At 45.8% G+C, this 20,407-nt stretch overlaps 1 protein-coding gene across 1 annotated transcript in view; it reads left to right on the top strand.

The window, feature by feature from the left end:
• RNF168 (ring finger protein 168) overlaps nucleotides 1–20,407 on the top strand; it is a 30,757-nt gene that overhangs the window by 5,551 nt on the left and 4,799 nt on the right. Inside the window, exons 2-5 of the mRNA XM_024217526.3 lie at nucleotides 955–1,062; nucleotides 4,664–5,007; nucleotides 12,855–12,931; nucleotides 19,534–19,710. Coding sequence (XP_024073294.1) covers nucleotides 4,707–5,007; nucleotides 12,855–12,931; nucleotides 19,534–19,710 — 555 coding nt within the window. The 5' untranslated portion in view covers nucleotides 955–1,062; nucleotides 4,664–4,706. The remainder of the gene's footprint in view (nucleotides 1–954; nucleotides 1,063–4,663; nucleotides 5,008–12,854; nucleotides 12,932–19,533; nucleotides 19,711–20,407) is intronic.

The following is a 20,407-nucleotide window of genomic DNA, read 5'->3' on the forward strand; positions in this document are numbered from 1 at the left end:
TTTTTTTTTTTTTTTTTTAAGCCCTGGTGGCCCTTTTAGCCAAGCGGTTTACATCCTGTGCTCCACTTAGGACTAAATCAAGAATTGCCTCTCATCCTGTGGGTTCCAGGACTGGCTGCTCCAAGAAAGGTGTCATTTTAGGTGTCAAGAAACTTTATCTCTGCATCCCCTCCTGAGGTGACATGTACCCAGTCAGTATGGGGATAGTTTAAATCCCCTATTATTGTTGAGTTTTTTTATTTTTATAACCTTTCTAATCTCTCTGAGCATTTCGCAGTCACTATCACCATCCTGGTCAGGTGGTTGGTAGTCTCTTCCATCGTTGTCCATTCCATGTCTTTGAAATAATGTTTTCTGAAAGTGAGTGCTGCATTTCATAGCATGCATCCCAGAATGTCCAAAGCTTGGTTATTGGACTGCATATTCCAACAGTCTCTACCTGCTCCTTTTTAGTTGCCAGAGTGTCCTGGATCCAAGCTGAATGGGTTAACTATTACCTATATAAATGTTCCCTGTAGTTCTGAGGAGATCATTGGGAGAGGTTTCTTAAACTTAAGCTTTTGTAACTTGGAGCATTTACAAAATACATATTCATTATTATATATTGTCACTTGTTCTGCTCTGATCTATATCAGTGATACTCCGACCTCAGTGGTTCAGGAGCCAAATTAGTAATCAGCATTACCCAAAAGAGCCACTGTAGTGTGAATTTCATTTACTATTTTTAATATATAGATATATTTTCTCACAACTAAATGTCTGACCAAGTATTATTATTTTATCAACTGCAATTGGTTAATAACATAGTAAAAGTGCATCCTGATTGGTTGTTAATTAAATCACATGGTGCTTTAATATCATGTGCTGCACAGAGGTGCAGGAGAGCTGCTTGTGCTCCTGAGCCTTAGTCTGAGTATCAGTGATCTATATGTTTGTTTGTTTTTTTTAAATCAGGGCCCGTGAAATGTATTCCACAGTACTACTAGAGCAGACAGAAAATGCTGTGAGGAAGGTATGGGATGGTCCATAAAAGTATCACAAAATCATATTGGACAACAAAAGGTATGCAGCTTATCATTTCACTTTTTTTCAGGCTTTTCAGTTTTGATTACTTCATTTCAGCTTTTTAGCCCTAGGTTAGTCAACCAGATGAATGCAAGTAAACTATCCTTTTGAGCAAGAACCACTGTTAACCTTCAATATTGTTCTGTAGATCAACTTCAGGTGATAATAAAACTGAGGCCCTGTACAGTAACTCCTCACTTAAAGTCGTCCAGCTTTCTTGAGCAAGGAGAGTTCCCTAAACTTTGCAAAATAAAGTATTCTCTATAGTTGTGAAAATGACATTCCAAACATGTCTCAGATATAGTGTTGCTTCCCTGAGTCTACCGACAATCCCATTGCCTATGCTTCTGTTCAGAGCTTTGCCAGATGAAATCAGTAAAATCTGACCAGACTGTTGTCAGTTTTCTTTACTAGTGTTCAGAATCATGTCGGTAACAGTTAAACAGACAAGAATGGACTAATTTCATGATGCAATTAATGGAGGTGTTGATTGAGAAAGAGGACCTCAACCCAGAGGCTGGAAAATATGTACAGTATTGGAAATGTTCCCCATCACCAACCTCATCAGCTAGAAACTTGGAAATACAGCAAGAGGGAGGAGAGAGTGCTCATCTTTTCCAATAATGGTGTGGAATAGGTGGCTTCAAATATATAGTCCTACTGGTTCAGTGGTTCTCAAACTTTGGTCTTGGTGACCCCTTTCACGCAGCAAGCCTCTGAGCGCGACACTCCCCCCGCCTTATAAATAAAAACACATTTTTTAATATTTAACACTTTTATAAATGCTGGAGGCAAAGTGTGGTTTGGGGTGGAGGCTGATAGCTTGGGATCCCCATGTAATAACCTCGTGACCCCCAATTTGAGAACCCCGATCTATCATACACCCCCTTAGTCATCTCTTCCAAGCTGAATAGTCCCAGTCTTTTTAATCTCTCCTTAGGTGAAAGTTGTTCTATACACTTAATCATTTTTGTTGCAGTTGTCTGTGCCTTTTCTAAAATGTATTTTTTGAGATGAGGCAACTAGAACTGTATGCAGTATTCTAGGTGTGGGTGTACCGTGGATTTATATAGTGGCATTATGATAGTTACAGTATTATTATTATTAGGGCTCTACCAAATTCAAAGTTCATTTTGGTCAATTTCACAGCCTGTGTGTGTGTTTGTTTAAAATTAGTCAATTTCACATTTTCAGGTGTTTATACAGTAATTCCTCACTTAATGTCATCCCAGTTAACGTTGTTTCGTTGTTACGTTGCTGATCAATTAGAGAACATGCTCGTTTAAAGTTGCGCAATGCTCCCTTATAACGTTGTTTGGCACCCGCCTGCTTTGTCCACTGCTTGCAGGAAGAGCAGCCCGTTGGAGCTAGCTGGTGGGGGCTTGGAACCAGGGTGGATTGGCAGCCCCCCATCAGCTCCCCATTCCCCTAAGTTCACTGTGCGGTAGCCACCCAACAGGCTATCAATTGCCGGGCAGTTCAGCTGTCCCTCCCCCCCACTGCGGTGTGCTGCTCCTGCCTGCCCTCTGCCTTGGACTTGTTCCCGAGAGTCTCCTGCTTGCTGTGCAGGGGGAAGAGGGGTGCTAATGTCAGGGTGTCCCCCTCCACCCGTCTCCTGCCCCCTGCTCCTTTACCCCATCTCCACAGAGCAGGGGAGGGACACGACAGGGCTCAGGACAGTGGGAGCTTGCTGGCTGCAGCTGCTGTCTCAACTTGTTTATCTACTTAAAAAGGCAGTGTACTTAGAGTGGGGTCAGCATACTTAAAGGGGCAATGCGCATCTCTCTCTCTCTCACACGGTGTGTGTGTGTGTGTGTGTCTGTCTCTCTCTGCCATGCTGTCTCCCCTCCCTCCAGTCGTGCTGCCTTGTAGAGTGTGAGGCTACATTAACAACAGTGTGTTAACCCTTGAGGGCTCAGCCGAGTGCTAGTTCATCATTCAGTACTAAGGCATTCCCTGGGAAATATCCCACCCTCTTCCACCCTCTGACTTCACCAGCTCAACCAAGCTTCACAATCATCATTGCTGTGTACAGTATTAAATTGTTTAAAAGTTATACTGTGTGTGTGTGTGTGTGTGTATGTGTGTGTGTGTGTGTGTGTGTGTATATATATATGTGTATATATATATATATATATAAAAATAATAGTCTTTTGTCTGAAATTTTTTTTCCTGGAACCTAATCCCCTCTGTTTACATTAATTCTTATGGGGAAATTGGATTCGCTTAACTTCATTTCGCTTAAAGTAGCATTTTTCAGGAACATAACTACAACATTAAGCGAGGAGTTACTGTATTTGAAATTTCACGGTGTTGTAACCTTGGCGTTCCCAAACCAAAAGGCGGTTGGGGAGGGGGTGTTGCAAGGCTATTGTAGGGGGGTCATGGGATTGCCACCCTTACTTCTGCCCTGCTGCTGGCAGGAGCACTGCCTTCAGAGCTGGGCAGCCAGTGAGGAAGGCTGTTGCCTGGGCACCCATCTCTAAAGCCACCAGCAGCAAAGAAGTGAGGATTGCACGGTATTGGGGGATGAGTTACCATCGGTCTGGTTCCGGCAGTTTCCCTCCCCCATGGCGGGCTGACAGCTGGAGCTGCAGCCTCTCCACACAGAGGGGTGACAGTTGGAGCCGCAGCCTCCCTAGGCGGGGGATGGTGACAGCTAGAACTGCAGCCTCTGGGGCAGGGAGGAGGGGTGTAACAGCTGGAGCTGTGGAGCTTCCTGCAGCTGGGGAGAATCCCAGAGGTGCATCTGACCTTCCCTGGGAGTGACCCTGCAGGGGAAGAAGTTGTTTCAATCCCTGGTGGGGGAGCATCTGGAGCCCTGCACAGGATAGGAGCTGCTGGCTAGAGTCCAGATTTCACAGGGGAGATCATATTTCACAGTCCGTTAATCATTTTTCCTAGCTATAAATTTGGTTGGGCCCTAGTAATAGCTAATTTAGATCCCATCATTTTGTATGTGTAGTTGGGATTATGTTTTCCAATATGCATTACTTTGCATTTATCAACATTGAATTTCATCTGCCATTTAATTAAAGGAATCACCCTGGTAGAAATCCCAATACCTTCCCTGTTCCTGAACTGACAGGCTGGGGAAATAGGGCCAATGGGCTTGGCTTCTCACCTGCGTGTTAAGCATACTCCCCATCCCACAAGTGGTGTTGCAAGGGGCATATCTTTGTAGGAGAAAAGGGGTGTGTTGGGAAAAGTATTTTTCACCCTAGCTAGTTAATGCATGTAAATTTTCAAGCCCTGCATACATTTTTTTTTGTTTTTTTTGTTTTTTTCCTATTTTGGAATTTTATAATAGAGCATTCAGGATTTGTTCAAAACTTTGCAGTTCGTTTCCAAGCATTTTGTGTAACATGGATTGCTGATGTAGTCTTAATCATTTCAGGATAGTAAATGACTTTGAGAAGGATTTCTAATTTAGGCTGCAAATCTGGAATCTTGGGGATGATGAACAGAAATAGCTGATTAAGCATACATTTTGATAGCTCAAGCCTTTTTATACATTATTCAGCAAACATTTTAAACTCTGTTAAATTGTATTCTTGATAGTACCAAGTAAGAAATGTGGTTTTTGTTTTGGCTGCAGGTATTGATGCTGCATTAACCTCCTTCTTTTGCTTGGAATCAAAATGTCAAAGAAATCTGAGGCTCCTCTTTCCTTGACTGACTGTCTTTGCCAGATCTGCATGGACATTTTTGTGGAGCCAGTGACCCTGCCATGCAACCACACACTCTGTAACTCTTGTTTCCAGTTGACAGTAGAGAAGGCAAGTTTGTACTGCCCTTTTTGCCGCCGGTGGGTCTCTTCTTGGGCGCGATATAATGCCCGCAAAAATACTCTTATCAATTGGGAACTGTGGGAAAGGATTCAAAAGAATTACCCAGAAGAATGCCAGCGCAGAGTTAATGGACAGGATCTGGAAGAGGACAGTAAGTAAAATGACATTTGTCTTGTATCTGTTTGTGCCGTAGGAAAGTAATTGGTATTAGTGAGCTTGGATGTCATGAAGTGAGATCATAAAGTAATTGCTGGCGCAGCTAAATTATTGAATCATCTGGGAAATTAAAGGTAATTTGCAAGGAAAGAAATGTGCTTGTGCCCTTTTTTATGTAATCTAAAGAAGGCAAGCTACATGTATGTTTGTTCAAAAGTGCACATTTGTTTTTCTGTTTTGTGATTTACACAAAAAATGGGCATCTTGTCTATGCAAGGAAAATTACCAGTAGTGGTAATAGAGGAGGCTGTAAATGGTGCTTTGGTCTTTTTATTTGATTACCAACGTAGTATGAGTGACATGGTTAAAAATGTCCAAGCCCTGTCTACGTTTTATTGACACCAGGTTCCAGTTTTCTTAGAGTAGGCACAGCCTGGGAGACTGCTGGATAGACTACTGTAATGGCGGGGAGTCGGGCAGGTCAATGGGCAGTCCCAAGTGGTGGTCAGAGTTAACACAAGGGATTGCTGGAAGATCTAGTCCAAGGGGAAGGTACAACGAGGAGGGTGCTGGGGTCAGGGCGAAGCAGCCAGATTAGGTCAGGTGGGGCAAGGCAGGATCAGGTGGGTCTGAGTATCAACTAGCAGGCAATGGCTTCTTGCTCAGACAAGGCCAGAAGGGAGGCAGTAAGTTTATATATAGTCACCAACCAATCAGGGTCAAGATCCTGTGGCCAATCAGGAAGCAGGTCATGGAACCCTGGAAGCTGGCCCACTAAGTCTGTGAATTCCCTTGTAATCTAATGTCTCACTGTGGCATGATGGCCTAGGCTGCTTCCCAAAAAACAGTGGGTATCGGTTCAAGCCCAAGGTTCTGACAACTACTAGGATTGACATCACAACCACAAGGAAGTGAAACATGGTTAACTGAGAGTCAGAGTGATTTTTATTTAGGCCAAGTCTACACTACAGACCTATATCGGAATAACTGTGTCGCTCAGGGGCGTGAAAAATCAATGCCCTGAGCAACGTAGTTATATCGATCTCAACCCCCATGTAGATGAGAGCTTCTCCCGTCAACATAGCTACCTCCCCTTGAGGAGCTCTCTCGTCAGTGTAGGAGCATCTTCACTTTAGCACTACAGCAGCACAGCTCCACCGGTGCAGGATTTTAAGTGTAGACTTGCTCTTAAACTGTTTAAAACTTGGTTGTTTTGACACCTAATTAAGTAAAATATTTAGGAGAAAAGGTTAATATCAATGATTTAACTCCCCTCTGTCCACACCAATCCTTTCTATTAAGGTCTATATGTGTTGGAGAAGCATGATGAATTCTTTAGTCAAACCAGGGAAGACCAAACTTGACATTCCTGATATTTCTAAGGTAAAATAAGGTGAAAAAAATTCTTTAGACACCATCATCATCATCAGGATTCTCAGCCTTGGGTCTTAACCCTCCAACTTCATATTCACTTTAGAAGTTCCAACCAAATAGTTTTGGAGGGCTGCACGCTTTCAATGATATCAGTTGATTTTATTTACTCCTGAGGTTTCCTCAGGATTTTCAACAAATTATTTCAGTATCTTTCCTCTTCTGTATTTAAATATCAGCAGACAGACTTGTTGCTCAGGGAATTGTGATGGGCAGTGTCTTCTATGTGCAAGCTGGGCTCTGCCAGGTCCAGTGGACCCCAGCGGTGGCCAGCTGCACTGCAGACCATTTTTGTGGGCAAAAGGAAATTCTGGACACACAACATTAATGAATTTCTGCAAAATTCTGCATTGCGCAGTGGCGCAGAATTCCCCCAGGGGTAAGGTCCTGTAGCTTCTGGGACAAAGCGATCTACAGGGGAAAGGTCTGGACTGGAGTAAGATCTGACCAGGAGGGCAGGGGCCTCACCCCCTTCTCACCCACTCCAACAAGAGGAAACAACTGGACACCTGAAAGTGAACTGGGATGCCCCAGGTGATCATAGAAGATTAGGGTTGGAAGAGACTTCAGGAGGTCATCTAGTCCAACCCCCTGCTCAAAGCTGAGGTTTATCTGAATTGTTGAGACTGTGAGAGCAACCCTTTGCTGAGAGGGAAGCAGTATGTGGAGATTGCACCCCGAGCCAAAGAGAGAACAGGAGATGTAGGAAGTGGCCCAGGGGAGGCTGGTCTAATGTATTAGCTAAGAGGGTCTGAGACTCCCTCCTCACCACTTTCCCATTGGAGGGGGAGGGCGTTGGTACCCCTTCCCTCCGCTGCTGGCTGACTGAGAGAACCCAGGAAGCACAGGGGGATGACGGACTATAACTTGACAACCAGGCCCTCAGACTGCCTGACAAGGGAATCCCAAAACTGTGGGAGATTGTTGAGGTGCAGCCTGCCCCCTAGGCCTGCTGGCCCCAAGTAAAGCCTGCAACAGGAACACAGATTGTCTCTTAGTATTAAATTGGGTTTCCTGGCTATTTGTGACTGTTTTATACAGATTTTTTTCTTCATGTGAAGATGTCATGACTATCACAACTCTCTGGAGAGAACCCTGTGGAATTTTCTGGTTGTCATACTATGATATCAAAGGGTTTTTTGCCACAAGAGGATCTTCAGAGATATATCCTAACCTGGGTAGCCTTATGTGAGTGATCTCTAAATCAGAGATCTATGAAACAAATTTATTTCAGCTTAGGGTATGGGATGCTTGTCATGGTTCAGGGTGAACTGTACCTTTGGCCCCCCTCACTGAGTTTCCATGGGCAACCCTTCCAAGTGAGAGGCTTGCTCTTAGGATGGAATCCTGCATGCAAGTCATTCCATTGTTAAACCAGGTCTCCAGGTCAGAGCATCCCTGTTTACGAACTAGCAGGGTCATCTAGGTTTTCGCTGCTGCTAAAGACTTCTCTTTAAGACTAGTGACGAGTAGGTAAATGGAGCGATTCAAATCAGCTTCTTCAAAACAAAGTGTTTATCCAAAGGAACAAAGTAAACAGAGTGAAAACGTTAAAATAAGAAAAGGCCTATAGGCATATTGTTTTACCTAAAGTACTGCTGCGGCAAAACTGTCTTCTCCCTTTTGCCCTGCCTCCTCCCCTTCCTAACTGCCCCCTAACTTCTACCCCTGCCTCCCCTACTCCTAATTCCCCCTCCTGCCCTACCCCTAACTCCCCTATCTCCCCTATCTGTTACCCGCCTGCCTCCGCCCCCACTAATAACTCTCCCTTCTGCACCCACCACAGCATCCCTTCTACCTGCCACTGACCATTATACCCCCATCTGCCTTTTCCCCCTGCCTTTAACCTGCCTCCTCCCACCTTTTCATAGAATCATAGAATATTAGGGTTGGAAGAGACCTCATGAGGTCATCTAGTCCAATCCCCTGCTCAAAGCAGGACCAGCACCAACTAAATCATCCCAGCCAATACCCCCTAGCTTCCCTATTCCACCTTTGCCTCCCCCTGACTCCCGTCTCTGGCCCTCCTTCCACTCTGACTCCCCTCCCATCCCACAGGTCCTCTCCCCAATTTAGAGCTCCTAGAAGGGGATGGTCCCTTCTCCCCCTGGGCTCACCCAGTCCCCCAACTCTCTTTCCCATCTTTCTCCCCCAGCCTGTTACCAGAGGAAGAGTGGTCAAGACAGGACACAGCAGGCTTGAGCCAATCTCTTCCAAGTAGCTGGCCAGCACACTGGGCAGCACCTTGTGCTTCCTGGCAGGATGAAAGGGCTTCTCCAGAGCAGGCCATCAGAGCCTAGGATCTGCCAGTGAAGCACTGAGCCTGGGCAAGTGGGACCTGCTGTGGTCGGGGGACATTCACGGTGCCCCCATGAAGTGCTGGTGCTGGGGCCCATTCTCCCAGCAGTATTCATTCTCTGCAGACTGTTTCCTCTCCTTGCAATGCCCCTCTCCTGCCATAGGGAGCAGCACCTGCTGCTGCTGCTGCTCTCCCTGCCATTCCTGGCCCTGCTACAGGCCACTAAGGGAGAAGTAAGGGGCCAAAACAAAGCTGCCCTGCTGCCTTTGAATAAATCAGAAGTGGGGTAGCCTCTAAAAGTAGTAAGGGGGACTGCTCCCTCCCCTCCCAGCCCTCCTGTAATCAAGCACTGCTTGTGCCCCCAGTTGCTTACACACACTCCGTGACTGTGGGTATTCTGGGCTTCCAGTTTAACTTCTTCAAAGACAACATGGCAGGAAACAAGCTTAGCAAAGGAATTTCTTAGCCACAGTAACTTTTAGTCTTAAAGCACTTGAGCATTACATATCTTTGAAAATAACAAAAGTAGTGAGATGCACTTGCCCCTAGTCTGAGTTCACCCCTTGTGAGTCCATGGTTCATCAGCATTTCAGGCTGGGCAGAGTCCCTCCTGCCACCTCTCCTGTAAGTCCTCCATATATGTTGTCAGCCCCTTGCTCAGAGCAGAACCCAGCTCTTAAATAAGGCCTCTGTCTCTGTGCCATGTGCTCAAATTCAGAAACTCCAGATCTGACTCTCAGGTTTGGGCCCCTCCCTTGCAGACCTTTGTGTAGAGACCATTGTTCCATAGTGTTTATTCTGAGTCAGTGGCCCCAGATTGGTCTTAGTGATGGTCTTTCAACAAGATATTATACACCTTTCCCAAATTAGGGCAGCTGTCTGGAATGCAGTACAACAGGATTCTATTACAACACAGAGTTTGTAATTTTGATATTGTCATAACCCACTCTGTCAGTGTCTTTTCTCTAGCTGAGCCAAAGGCTATGTCGACACTATAGATCTTACAGCAGCACAGTAGTAAGGTCTCCTGTGTAGCCGCTGTATGCTGGCATAATTAAACCACCCCAAACAAGCAGCGGTAGCTGTCAGCAGGAGATGCTCTGCCACTGACACTTATGTTGGTCAGGGGTGTGGGGTTTTTTTCAAACCCCTGCCCGACAAAAGTTTTGCGACTAAAAGTATTAGTGTAGAGAGAGCCAAATTTGAAAATATATTGTGATGGTAGAGTATCCTTGAAACATTTGTATTTACCTTATGCAGTTGAAAGGGCCTGGCTTCTCTCTTTCTTTATTTAAAAAATCAAATTGGTTTGTTTGAGCAGGAGCCTATAATTTTATCACTGTCTGATCTAGTGAGAATGTTTTATTAAATATGCATCCGAAGAAGTGGGTTGTAGCCCACGAAAGCTTATGCTCTAATAAATTTGTTAGTCTCTAAGGTGCCACAAGTACTCCTGTTCTTTTTGCGGCTACAGACTAACACGGCTGCTACTCTGAAACCTGTTATTAAATAGGACATCTCTTAAGCTACTTAATCAAGAGCGGTAGCTTTAAAAAATAATAATAATAATAATGGTATCTTTAAAAAAGGAAATTACAGGACTCTTACTTTTGGAAAGTAAGTAGCTCAAGAAATGTCCCATTTAATAAAAAGAGTAACAATACACACTAGATCAAGCAGTGATAAAATTATAGGCACATGCTATGAACTTGCTCCACTGATAAAACCTGCACATTAGTGTTTGCAAAATAAGGACAGTTCTGAGTGTTCTGAGAACCTTCAGAGCCTGATATCCCAGAAATTTCAAACAAGTAATCAGGGCATCATATCCTTCATCAAGAAGGAGGGAGACATGCTTAATTCTGCTTCTTTGAAAATAATATTCTTACAGGAGTCTCACTTGTCCATTCATTGCCATCAGAGTTTGAGCAGCAAAGAGTCTTGTGGCACCTTATAGACTAACAGATGTATACGAGCATGAGCTTTCGTGGGTGAATACCCACTTCTTCGGATGCATGTAGTGGAAATTTCCAGGGGCAGGTATAAATATGCAAGCAAGAGTGAGTAAGGCTAGAGATAACGAAGTTAGTTCAATCAGGGAGGATGAGGCCCTCTTCTAGCAGTTGAGGTGTGAACACCAAGGGAGGAGAAACTGCTTTTGTAGTTGGCTAGCCATTCACAGTCTTTGTTTAATCCTGAGCTGATGGTGTCAAATTTGCAGATGAACTGAAGCTCAGCAGTTTCTCTTTGAAGTCTGGTCCTGAAGTTTTTTTGCTGCAGGATGGCTACCTTTAAATCTGCTATTGTGTGTCCAGGGAGGTTGAAGTGTTCTCCTACAGGTTTTTGTATATTGCCATTCCTAATATCTGATTTGTGTCCATTTATCCTTTTATGTAGGGACTGTCCAGTTTGGCCGATGTACATAGCAGAGGGGCATTGCTGGCATATGATGGCGTATATTACATTGGTGGACGTGCAGTTGAATGAACCGGTGATGGTGTGGCTGATCTGATTAGGTCCTGTGATGGTGTCGCTGGTGTAGATATGTGGGCAGAGTTGGCATCGAGATTTGTTGCATGGATTGGTTCCTGAGTTAGAGTTACTATGGTGCGGTGTGTGGTTACCGGTGAGAATATGCTTCAGGTTGGCGGGTTGTCTGTGGGTGAGGACTGGCCTGCCACCCAAGGCCTGTGAAAGTGAGGGATCGTTGTCCAGGATGAGTTGTAGATCACTGATGATACGTTGGAGAGGTTTTAGCTGGGGACTGTATGTGATGGCCAGTGGAGTTCTATTGGTTTCTTTCTTGGGCTTGTCTTGCAATAGGAGGCTTCTGGGTACACGTCTGGCTCTGTTGATCTGTTTCCTTATTTCCTCATGCGGGTATCATAGTTTTGAGAATGCTTGGTGAAGATTTTGTAGGTGTTGGTCTCTGAAGGGTTGGAGCAGATACGGTTGTATCTCAGTGCTTGGCTGTAGACAATGGATCGTGTGGTGTGTCTGGGATGGAAGCTGGAGGCATGAAGGTAGGCATAGTGGTCGGTGGGTTTTCGGTATAGAGTGGTGTTAACGTGACCATCACTTATTTGCACCGTGGTGTCTAGGAAGTGGACCTCCCGGGTAGATTGGTCCAGGCTGAGGTTGATGGTGGGGTGGAAGCTGTTGAAATCGTGGTGAAATTTTTCCAGAGTCTCTTTCCCATGGGTCCAGATGATGAAGATGTCATCAATGTAGCATAGGTGGAGAAGGGGTATGAGTGGACGAGAGCTGAGGAAGGGTTGTTCCAGGTCAGCCATAAAAATGTTGGCATATTGTGGGGCCATGCGGGTGCCCATAACGGTGCCACTGGTCTGGAGGTGTATATATTGTCATCAAATTTGAAATAGTTGTGTGTGAGGATAAAGTCACAGAGCTCAGCAACCAGTTGTGCTGTGGCATCATCAGAGTTTGAGTGGCTTTATTTGTACAGCTGTGAATTGATAAATTTCTTCCATTTGTTTGAAAAAGAAACTGACATCTGAGGACACCAGTGAACTGTATCACTGCCAGTCCAGGATGGGAATGTTCCCTCTGTTGATATGTGGAGGTGAAGCCCTGCAACACATTAGCTTTGAGAGTTCTATCCTGTCAAGAATTTTTTACACCCAAGAGTGAGAATCCTGTTAAATAGCTTCAAAGCAACAGAGCAACACACATTTCAGGCTGTTTATATACTATAAAGAACAAAAGAGAGTACAGACTTTTTTTTTTTTCTTCTTTTTTTTACTTTGAAGGTCAGCTTTTAAGATCTTTACATTTCATGCTGCACTATCCTACAGTGTAAGGAAGCCTGGTCATTTTCCTCATAGAGGGTGAGGGAAGCTGGAAGTGATTGAGAGATGCATTTGCTTTCTCAATGAATTGGAACATACTGAATGTTCCCACTAGGTGAACACAATTGAGTTAAGGTGCAGTCTTGGATATGGTTGTGTTCTGCATGTTTTAGGTTTAAGTTAAACTAGGATAATATGAAATTGTAATGGGCTGTGGTATGAAAAGAATCTATACAAATCTGAGCTATTTAAAGTGATCATTTTGTTTTCTCCACACTCCCCTTCTCTTTTCCTCTGGATTAGTTTGTATATCCCAACCACTGCATCAGCTAAGCAAGCCTGGGGAACTGAGACAGGAATATGAGGCAGAGATTAGCAAGGTAAGTCTAGAAAATCCTGTTTAAAGTAGTAACTGCCTTGAGTATGGATTTATTTGAATCTTGTATGTATAGAATGACTCCAGTATTTGACTATTTAATTAGAATAACTTTCCTCTTTCTTTCTTTTAAAATAGAAAGTAAGTTTAGTGCTGTAATGGAAAATTGAAGAGGAAAGAGCTACAAGAATGGTTTGAGGTTTGGTAACACACCTTACAGTGAGAGACTTGAGTTCAGTTTTTTTCTTATTAAAGAGAAGATTAAGAGGTGACTTGATCATGATGTACAAGAAGCTACCCAGGGAGAGGGCATTTGATACTACTGGGCTCTTTAATCTAGCACACAAGGGCATAACAATATCAAACGTCTGGAAGTCAAAGAAATAAGGTGTACAATTTTAAGTCAGTGTAGGTGACCATTGGAATAGTTTACCAAGGAATGTGACTAATTCTCACTCTTCATCTTTCAATAAAGATTGGATGTTTCTCTAAAGACATGCTCTTGTTCAACCACAAATTGTTGGGCTCAGTGCAGGAATTATTTGATCACTTGCTTCTTTTTTACTCTCGACTTTAGGACCCTTCTAAATGGAATTAAATATGGTACTAATAATGCTTATAGATTTTCAATTTGAACCAATGTCTGAATGCTCTTGTACCACCTTTTTCAGGTGGCTGCATTGTTTTTCATTACGGCAACAAGGAAGTTGAGTGAGCCCAGTGATCGTGTGTGACCTTCCTCTTACAGCATGTGTGGAAGGAGATTATAGGGATGTCAGGGCTGACATTGATGGAAGAATGGAGAAGGGTTGTAATGGCTGGCACTTGAAAGAGATGGCGCCTAGTGGTTAGAGGGTGGTAGGGGAGCCTGGGCCCTCCCACTCCACCGGTCTTCGGCCCAGAGCCCTGCGAGGGTTTGCCAGGGTCAGACGCTCACGAGCACCTTAAAACATTCCTCCCTCGGCCACTTCTACACCTCCACTCTATAGTTCAAGCTTTTCCAGTCTGTAGTCAAGGTAATGCAGAACAAACACAATGCCTTTAGTCTGACTGGGGTGGTTTCTGCTGGCTGATCTCCAAAGAAAGAAAGTCTGGAGAGGTAATTCCTAAAGGAAAAAAAGATTTTAACCCATAACTGGAGTTCTCAGTATATTGCATCAAGAGAGCCATACTCACCCACCCTACTATGTTAGTTTTTTTGACGCTCTAAAGGGTTAGAAAGGAATTGAAAGAGATGAGTGCTATTCCGTCTTCCATATCCCTGCATTAAATGATTAGCTGTATGAGAGAATGAACAGCTTCAGCAGTCATTGCAATATGGATGGTTTCCAGTCTGCTGTTTCAAGGGCACATGTTTTTCTCAAGGTTCTCTGTAGATACACGTAGTTGGAGAATTCTAGCTGCAGGTAAGTAACCTTTTCACACTCACTGGGAGATCCTTTGCAAGTCACTGAATCTTGCAGATTAGCAAGTTTACAAATGCAGTTTTCTAAGGGTATGTCTACACTACGAGGGTAGTTCGATTTCACTTAAATCGAATATGTGGAATCGATATTGCAAAGTCGAACGTGTGTGTCCACACTAAGGACAGTAATTCGACTTTGTGAGTCCACACTAACGGGGAAAGCGTCGACATTGGAAGCGGTGCACTGTGTGCAGCTATCCCACAGTTCCCGCAGTCCCCGCTGCCCATTGGAATTCTGGGTCGAGCCGCCAATGCCTTCTGGGTAAAAAAAATGTGTCGAGGGTGCTTTTGGGTAACTGTCGTCATCCGTCCGTCACTACCGCCCTCCCTCCCTGAAAGCGCCGGCGGGAAATCAGTTCGCGCACTTTTCTGGTCAGTGACAGCACGGACGCCACAGCACTGCGAGCATGGAGCCCGCTGCGACCATCGCTGCAGTTGTGGCCGTTCTCAACACCTCGCAGCTTCTCATCCACCTTTCCCAGAGGCAGATACAGAGAAATCAGGCGAGGAGGCTACGGCAGCGGGGTGAGGATCTGAAGTCTGAGAGTAGCACAGACCTGTCAGAAACCACGAGACCCAGCGCCGAGGACATCACGGTGGCAATGGGTCATGTGGATGTTGTGGAACGGCGATTCTGGGCCCGGGAAACAAGCACGGACTGGTGGGACCGCATAGTGCTGCAGGTCTGGGATGAATCACAGTGGCTGCGAAACTTTCGCATGCGGAAGGGGACTTTCCTGGAACTTTGTGAGTTGCTGTCCCCTGCCCTGAAGCGCAATGACACCCGGATGCGAGCAGCCCTGACTGTCCAGAAGCGAGTGGCCATAGCCCTCTGGAAGCTTGCAACGCCGGACAGCTACCGGTCAGTCGCGAACCACTTTGGCATGGGCAAATCTACCGTGGGGGTTGTTGTCCTGCAAGTAGCCAACGCAATCGTTAAGGTACTGCTCTCAAAGGTAGTGACCCTGGGAAACGCGCAGGTCATCATAGATGGCTTCGCCGCGATGGGATTCCCAAACTGCGGTGGGGCTATAGATGGAACTCACATCCCTATCCTGGGACCGGACCACCAGGCCAGCCAGTACATCAACCGAAAGGGCTACTTTGCTATGGGGCTGCAAGCACTGGTGGACCATAGGGGACGTTTTACCAACATCAACATCGGATGGCCGGGCAAGGTTCATGACGCTCGCGTGTTCAGGAACTCAGGTCTGTTTAGACGGCTGCAGGAAGGTATTTACTTCCCGGACCACAAAATAACTCTTGGGGATGTGGAGATGCCTATAGTCATCCTCGGGGACCCAGCCTACCCGCTAATGCCCTGGCTCATGAAGCCCTATACTGGCGCCCTGGACAGTGAAAAAGAACTCTTCAACTACCGGCTGAGCAAGTGCAGAATGGTGGTGGAGTGTGCTTTTGGCCGTCTCAAGGGGAGATGGAGAAGCTTACTGACTCGCTGTGATCTCCGCGAAACCAATATCCCCATTGTTATATCAGCTTGCTGTGTGCTCCACAATCTCTGTGAGAGCAAGGGGGAGACCTTTATGGCGGGGTGGGAGGTTGAGGCAAATAGCCTGGCTTCTGATTACGCCCAGCCAGACAGCCGGGCGATTAGAAGAGCCCAGCGGGACGCGCTGTGCATCCGAGAGGCTTTGAAAGCTAGGTTCCTCAGTGAGCAGGGTAACCTGTGACTATTAACTTTGTTTAAAGAGAAGCTGAACCCGTTTCTTTACCCAGTTTATGCTGACTATCCTCTCTAGCTACATACCCCCTTCACCCCCTTCCCAAAAAATAAAATCAGTTCTATTTTCTTAATGAACACCGTTGTCTTTATTACTGTTTTCGCGGGAATATTTTAAACCTGGGACGCAGACTGTGGTGGGGGGCGGGTGTAGTGTAGTGATGCAAATGATGCCTCTAAACTCCAGGAATGACAGGCTCCTCACTGGTGGACTGTTTGTTTCAACGGAGCCTTCCAGCCGTCCTGGGCGGGACTGCGTGCATGTGTCGGCTATGTGACTTTCTGGCAGGGGGAGGAGGGTTACAGATCCCCTGCTGCGTGGCTCTGTGATCCAGGATAAGGACCGCTGCATAAGATCTGTAACTGCCCTCCCCCGCCACAAAGTCACAGAGCAACCACTCCCCCCCCCCCCCCCCCCCCCCCCCAGAACATGAAAACCACCTCCCAGACTGACCAGGGTAACTAGTAACTGCACTGTGTATGTGCCCTGCTGCTGGACCTGCCCCCGCCTCTGTACCCTGCTAAAGGTGACTGTCCTGTCCAATTACCAACCACCTTCCCCCCCCTTCACACAGACTCTCCTCCAAAAGAAAATGATGGAAACAGTAATTAACAGAAACGTATATTTTATTAGTAACTACACATGAAACGGGGGGGGGTGAAACTTGGACGGGGGCTTGTGTGAGGTGGGTAGGAAAGGACTTTTCAAATTTTGGGGAATGAGAGCCTTCTAGTGCTAGAGCACTCTGCAGGGGTGGAGTGAAACTTTTCACGGCCCCTGCCGCCCCTCCTTCTTTGGGCTTTGGGTGAGGGGGGGTATGGGACTTGGTGGCGGGGGAGGGTGGTTACAGATGCACTGCAGCGGGGCTCTCTCCTCCTGCCTCCGGTCCTGCAGAACATCCACAAGGCGCCGGAGCGTGTCCGTTTGCTCCCTCATCAGTCCAAGCAGCGTTTGAGTCGCCTGCTGGTCTTCCTGACGCCACCTCTCCTCCCGTTCCATGTTTGCTCTGTGCATTTGGGACAAGTTCTCCCTCCACTATGTCTGCTGGGCTGCCTGGGCTCGGGAGCAGCACATTAGTTCTGAGAACATGTCCTCCCGCGTCGTCTTCTTCCTCCGCCTAATCTGCGCTAGCCTCTGGGAGTGTGATGCCAGGCTGAGTTGGGAGACAGTCGCAGATGTGGCTGTGGGAATGGCAAAAAGGGAGTGAATTCCTCAGAAAGATAAATGTAGTTGTGAACAAAGAACATAGTCTTTCTCTGTGAACAAGACCATGCACTGCACCTATCACATGCGCACTCAGGACAAGGTCGAATTTTCGGCCCTCGCCTTCAGTGCCTGTGGTCTTGCAGTGGCGATCTGAGAAGCGGGGCAGGACACCGGAATTTGTGTAGCGGGCAAACATGGTAAGCCGTAGACTTGTGGCTGCTTAAAACTCCAGCAGTAGCACTGGCCTCCTTTCACATTGAAAGCAATGCCAGTCTCTGCTGCCAGCAATCAGGCAAGCATGAACTCTGCCCCTGTCCCACCCCCTCGCGGCTGTCCCAGGGAAAGATCCCTGTATGCTGCCCCTCTCCCGCCTCCACCGCGTGGCTGTAAAGCAGTCCCAATACTAACATTCCCCTACCTAATTCAAAGCAGGGCATCATGAGCGACATCACCCTGATGAGGATCTCGGACAGCGAAAAGGAACGGATGCTTAGGGAAAGCCTGCAAAAACCAGGGCCGTATGCCGCCATGCTCTGCAGGGCAATGATCCCTGAGTACTTGATTGTTTCCTGGCGCGGAAACGTTTCATACCATGGAGGACCCAATTAGATCGCTCTCCCCAGGAACCTGATGAACAGGCTTGAACATTACCTCCAGGAGAGCTTCGTTGAGATCTCCCATGAGGATTTCATCTCTATCCCCGGACATATAGACCGGATTTTGGTGTAGCTGCACTGGCAGGGACTAAAGAGTGGAGCGTCTTGGGCAGCAGAATCATGAAAAACTGGACATTGTTAGATTTTTTTAAAATAGTTGGGACTAAATAGTTAAGCGCCTAAGGCAAAGAAATCATGAAAAACCCATTGTTAATAATATAAATATTCCAGTTCTGTTAAAAATAAATGTTTAGATGTTTAAAACACTTACTGCTTGATCCTTCCCCTGATTCTGTGTCCGGGGTAACGGCTGGGGACGGTTGGTAGGGGATCTCGGTAAGGGTGATGAAGAGCTCCTGGCTGTCGGGGAAATCAGCGGTGCAAGCGCTGTCGACTGCCTCGTCCTCCTCATCTCCTTCCTCATCTTCCCCGTCCGCTAACATGTCCGAGGAACCGGCCGCGGACAATATCCCATCCTCAGAGTCCACGGTCACGGGTGGGGTAGTGGTGGCGGCTGCACCCAGGATGGAATGCAGTGCCTCGTAGAAACGGGATGTGTGGGGCTGGGATCCGGAGCGTCCGTTTGCCTCTTTGGTTTTTTGGTAGCCTTGTCTCAGCTCCTTGATTTTCACGCGGCACTGCGTTGCATCCCGGCTGTATCCTCTCTCTGCCATGGCTTTAGAGATCTTCTCATATATCTTTGCATTCCGTCTTTTGGAGCGCAGCTCGGAAAGCACGGACTCATCGCCCCACACAGCGATGAGATCCAAGACTTCCCGATCAGTCCATGCTGGGGCCCTCTTTCTATTCTGGAATTGCACGGTCACCTCTGCTGGAGAGCTCTGCATCGTTGCCAGTGCTGCTGAGCTCGCCACGATGTCCAAACAGGAAATGCTATTCAAACTGACCAGACAGGAAAAGGAATTCAAATTTTTCCGGGGCTTTTCCTGTGTGGCTGGTCAGAGCATCCGAGCTCGGACTGCTGTCCAGAGCGTCAACAGAGTGGTGCACTGTGGGATAGCTCCCGGAGCTATTAGCGTCGATTTCCATCCGCACCTAGCCTAATTCGATATGGCCATTTCGAATTTAGCGCTACTCCTCTCGTTGGGGAGGAGTGCAGAAGTCGAATTTAAGAGAGCTCTATGTCGAACTAAATAGCTTCGTGGTGTGGATGGGTGCAGGGTTAATTCGATGTAACGGCGCTAAATTCGACATAAATGCCTAGTGTAGACCAGGCCTAAGAATCAAAAGGTAGCTCATTAGTGTACTTGATTCTTTTGATTACTGAAGCTTTAATACTTAATAGTATCCTAGATTGCATCCTGTATATATGCTAACTTTAGTGAAGTCTTAATAGTGAAGTTTCACAGCACTCTGTTATTAAATTTTTGCTGAGAAACATGAAGAGTGCCTTTTTGTGAATTATGGGATGTTCATATTAATGAAGTGTAAGATAGAGAGGTTCTAGTGTAATAATGTGTTGTCTGCAGATTCACTTGAAATTTAATTTGAGATCTTTTAAAAACTTCTCTTATAGGCGAAGGCAGAGAGGTGGGCACACGAACAAGAGGAGAGCAAAGCAAGTGAGGAGTACATTCAGAGGCTATTAGCAGAGGAAGAAGAAGTGCACAGGCTGGCAGAAGAAAGGCAGAGAGAGATGGAGGAACAGCTTAAACAAGATGAAGAGCTGGCATGGGAGCTGAGTATCAATCTGGTGAGTTTAGCTCTAGGGGGCATTAGAGCAGTGTGTTTCTCAAAGTGAGTGATCTTTATATCTTCCAGAGCATATGCAAAAATCCTTATGAAGAATTTCAAAAACATTCTTCAAATTTTAGATTGGAACCCAACATTAAATATTCAATGCTTAAATAACTTATTGAGCATTATGTTTTAAAATCCAACAAGAGAGGAGAAAATAAAAATTTCCACTTTTAAAATACACTTGAAGTGTTTACCAGTAGTTGATTTAAAATCTCCTCCATAGTAACCACCTTGGATACCAGGAGCTCCTCTCTTCTGCCATCATTTTAAAAAATGCTGTTTTGGAGGAGGTTAATGTCTGTAGCCTGTGCTTGGGAATGGAAAATGCAATGGCAATGTTTGAGGAAGAGTAACTTAGAAGAATCCTAACCATTGAAATATATATAGATGTGGGATGTACATAGCTCTGTTGTATTTGATATAACCTGCCATTTTGTGGTAATACTAATGAAAAACAATGAATTTATCACTAATGAAAAACTCTTCTCCTGATACCACTGCCTCCAGATAAATTTAATGCATGCTGAGTGCAGTTCCCTATCTATACTTATTGTTAGCTCCAAAGAATTCATGCAAATAACTAATCCTGTGTATAGAAGCACGCTTATTTTCAATTTTGTCTAATTTCTGTATGTTTCCTGTCATTAAAG

This window comes from Terrapene carolina, unplaced genomic scaffold (genome assembly GCF_002925995.2).
Source record: "Terrapene carolina triunguis isolate 2854851 unplaced genomic scaffold, T_m_triunguis-2.0 Scaffold837, whole genome shotgun sequence".
Classification (NCBI taxonomy): domain Eukaryota; kingdom Metazoa; phylum Chordata; order Testudines; family Emydidae; genus Terrapene; species Terrapene triunguis.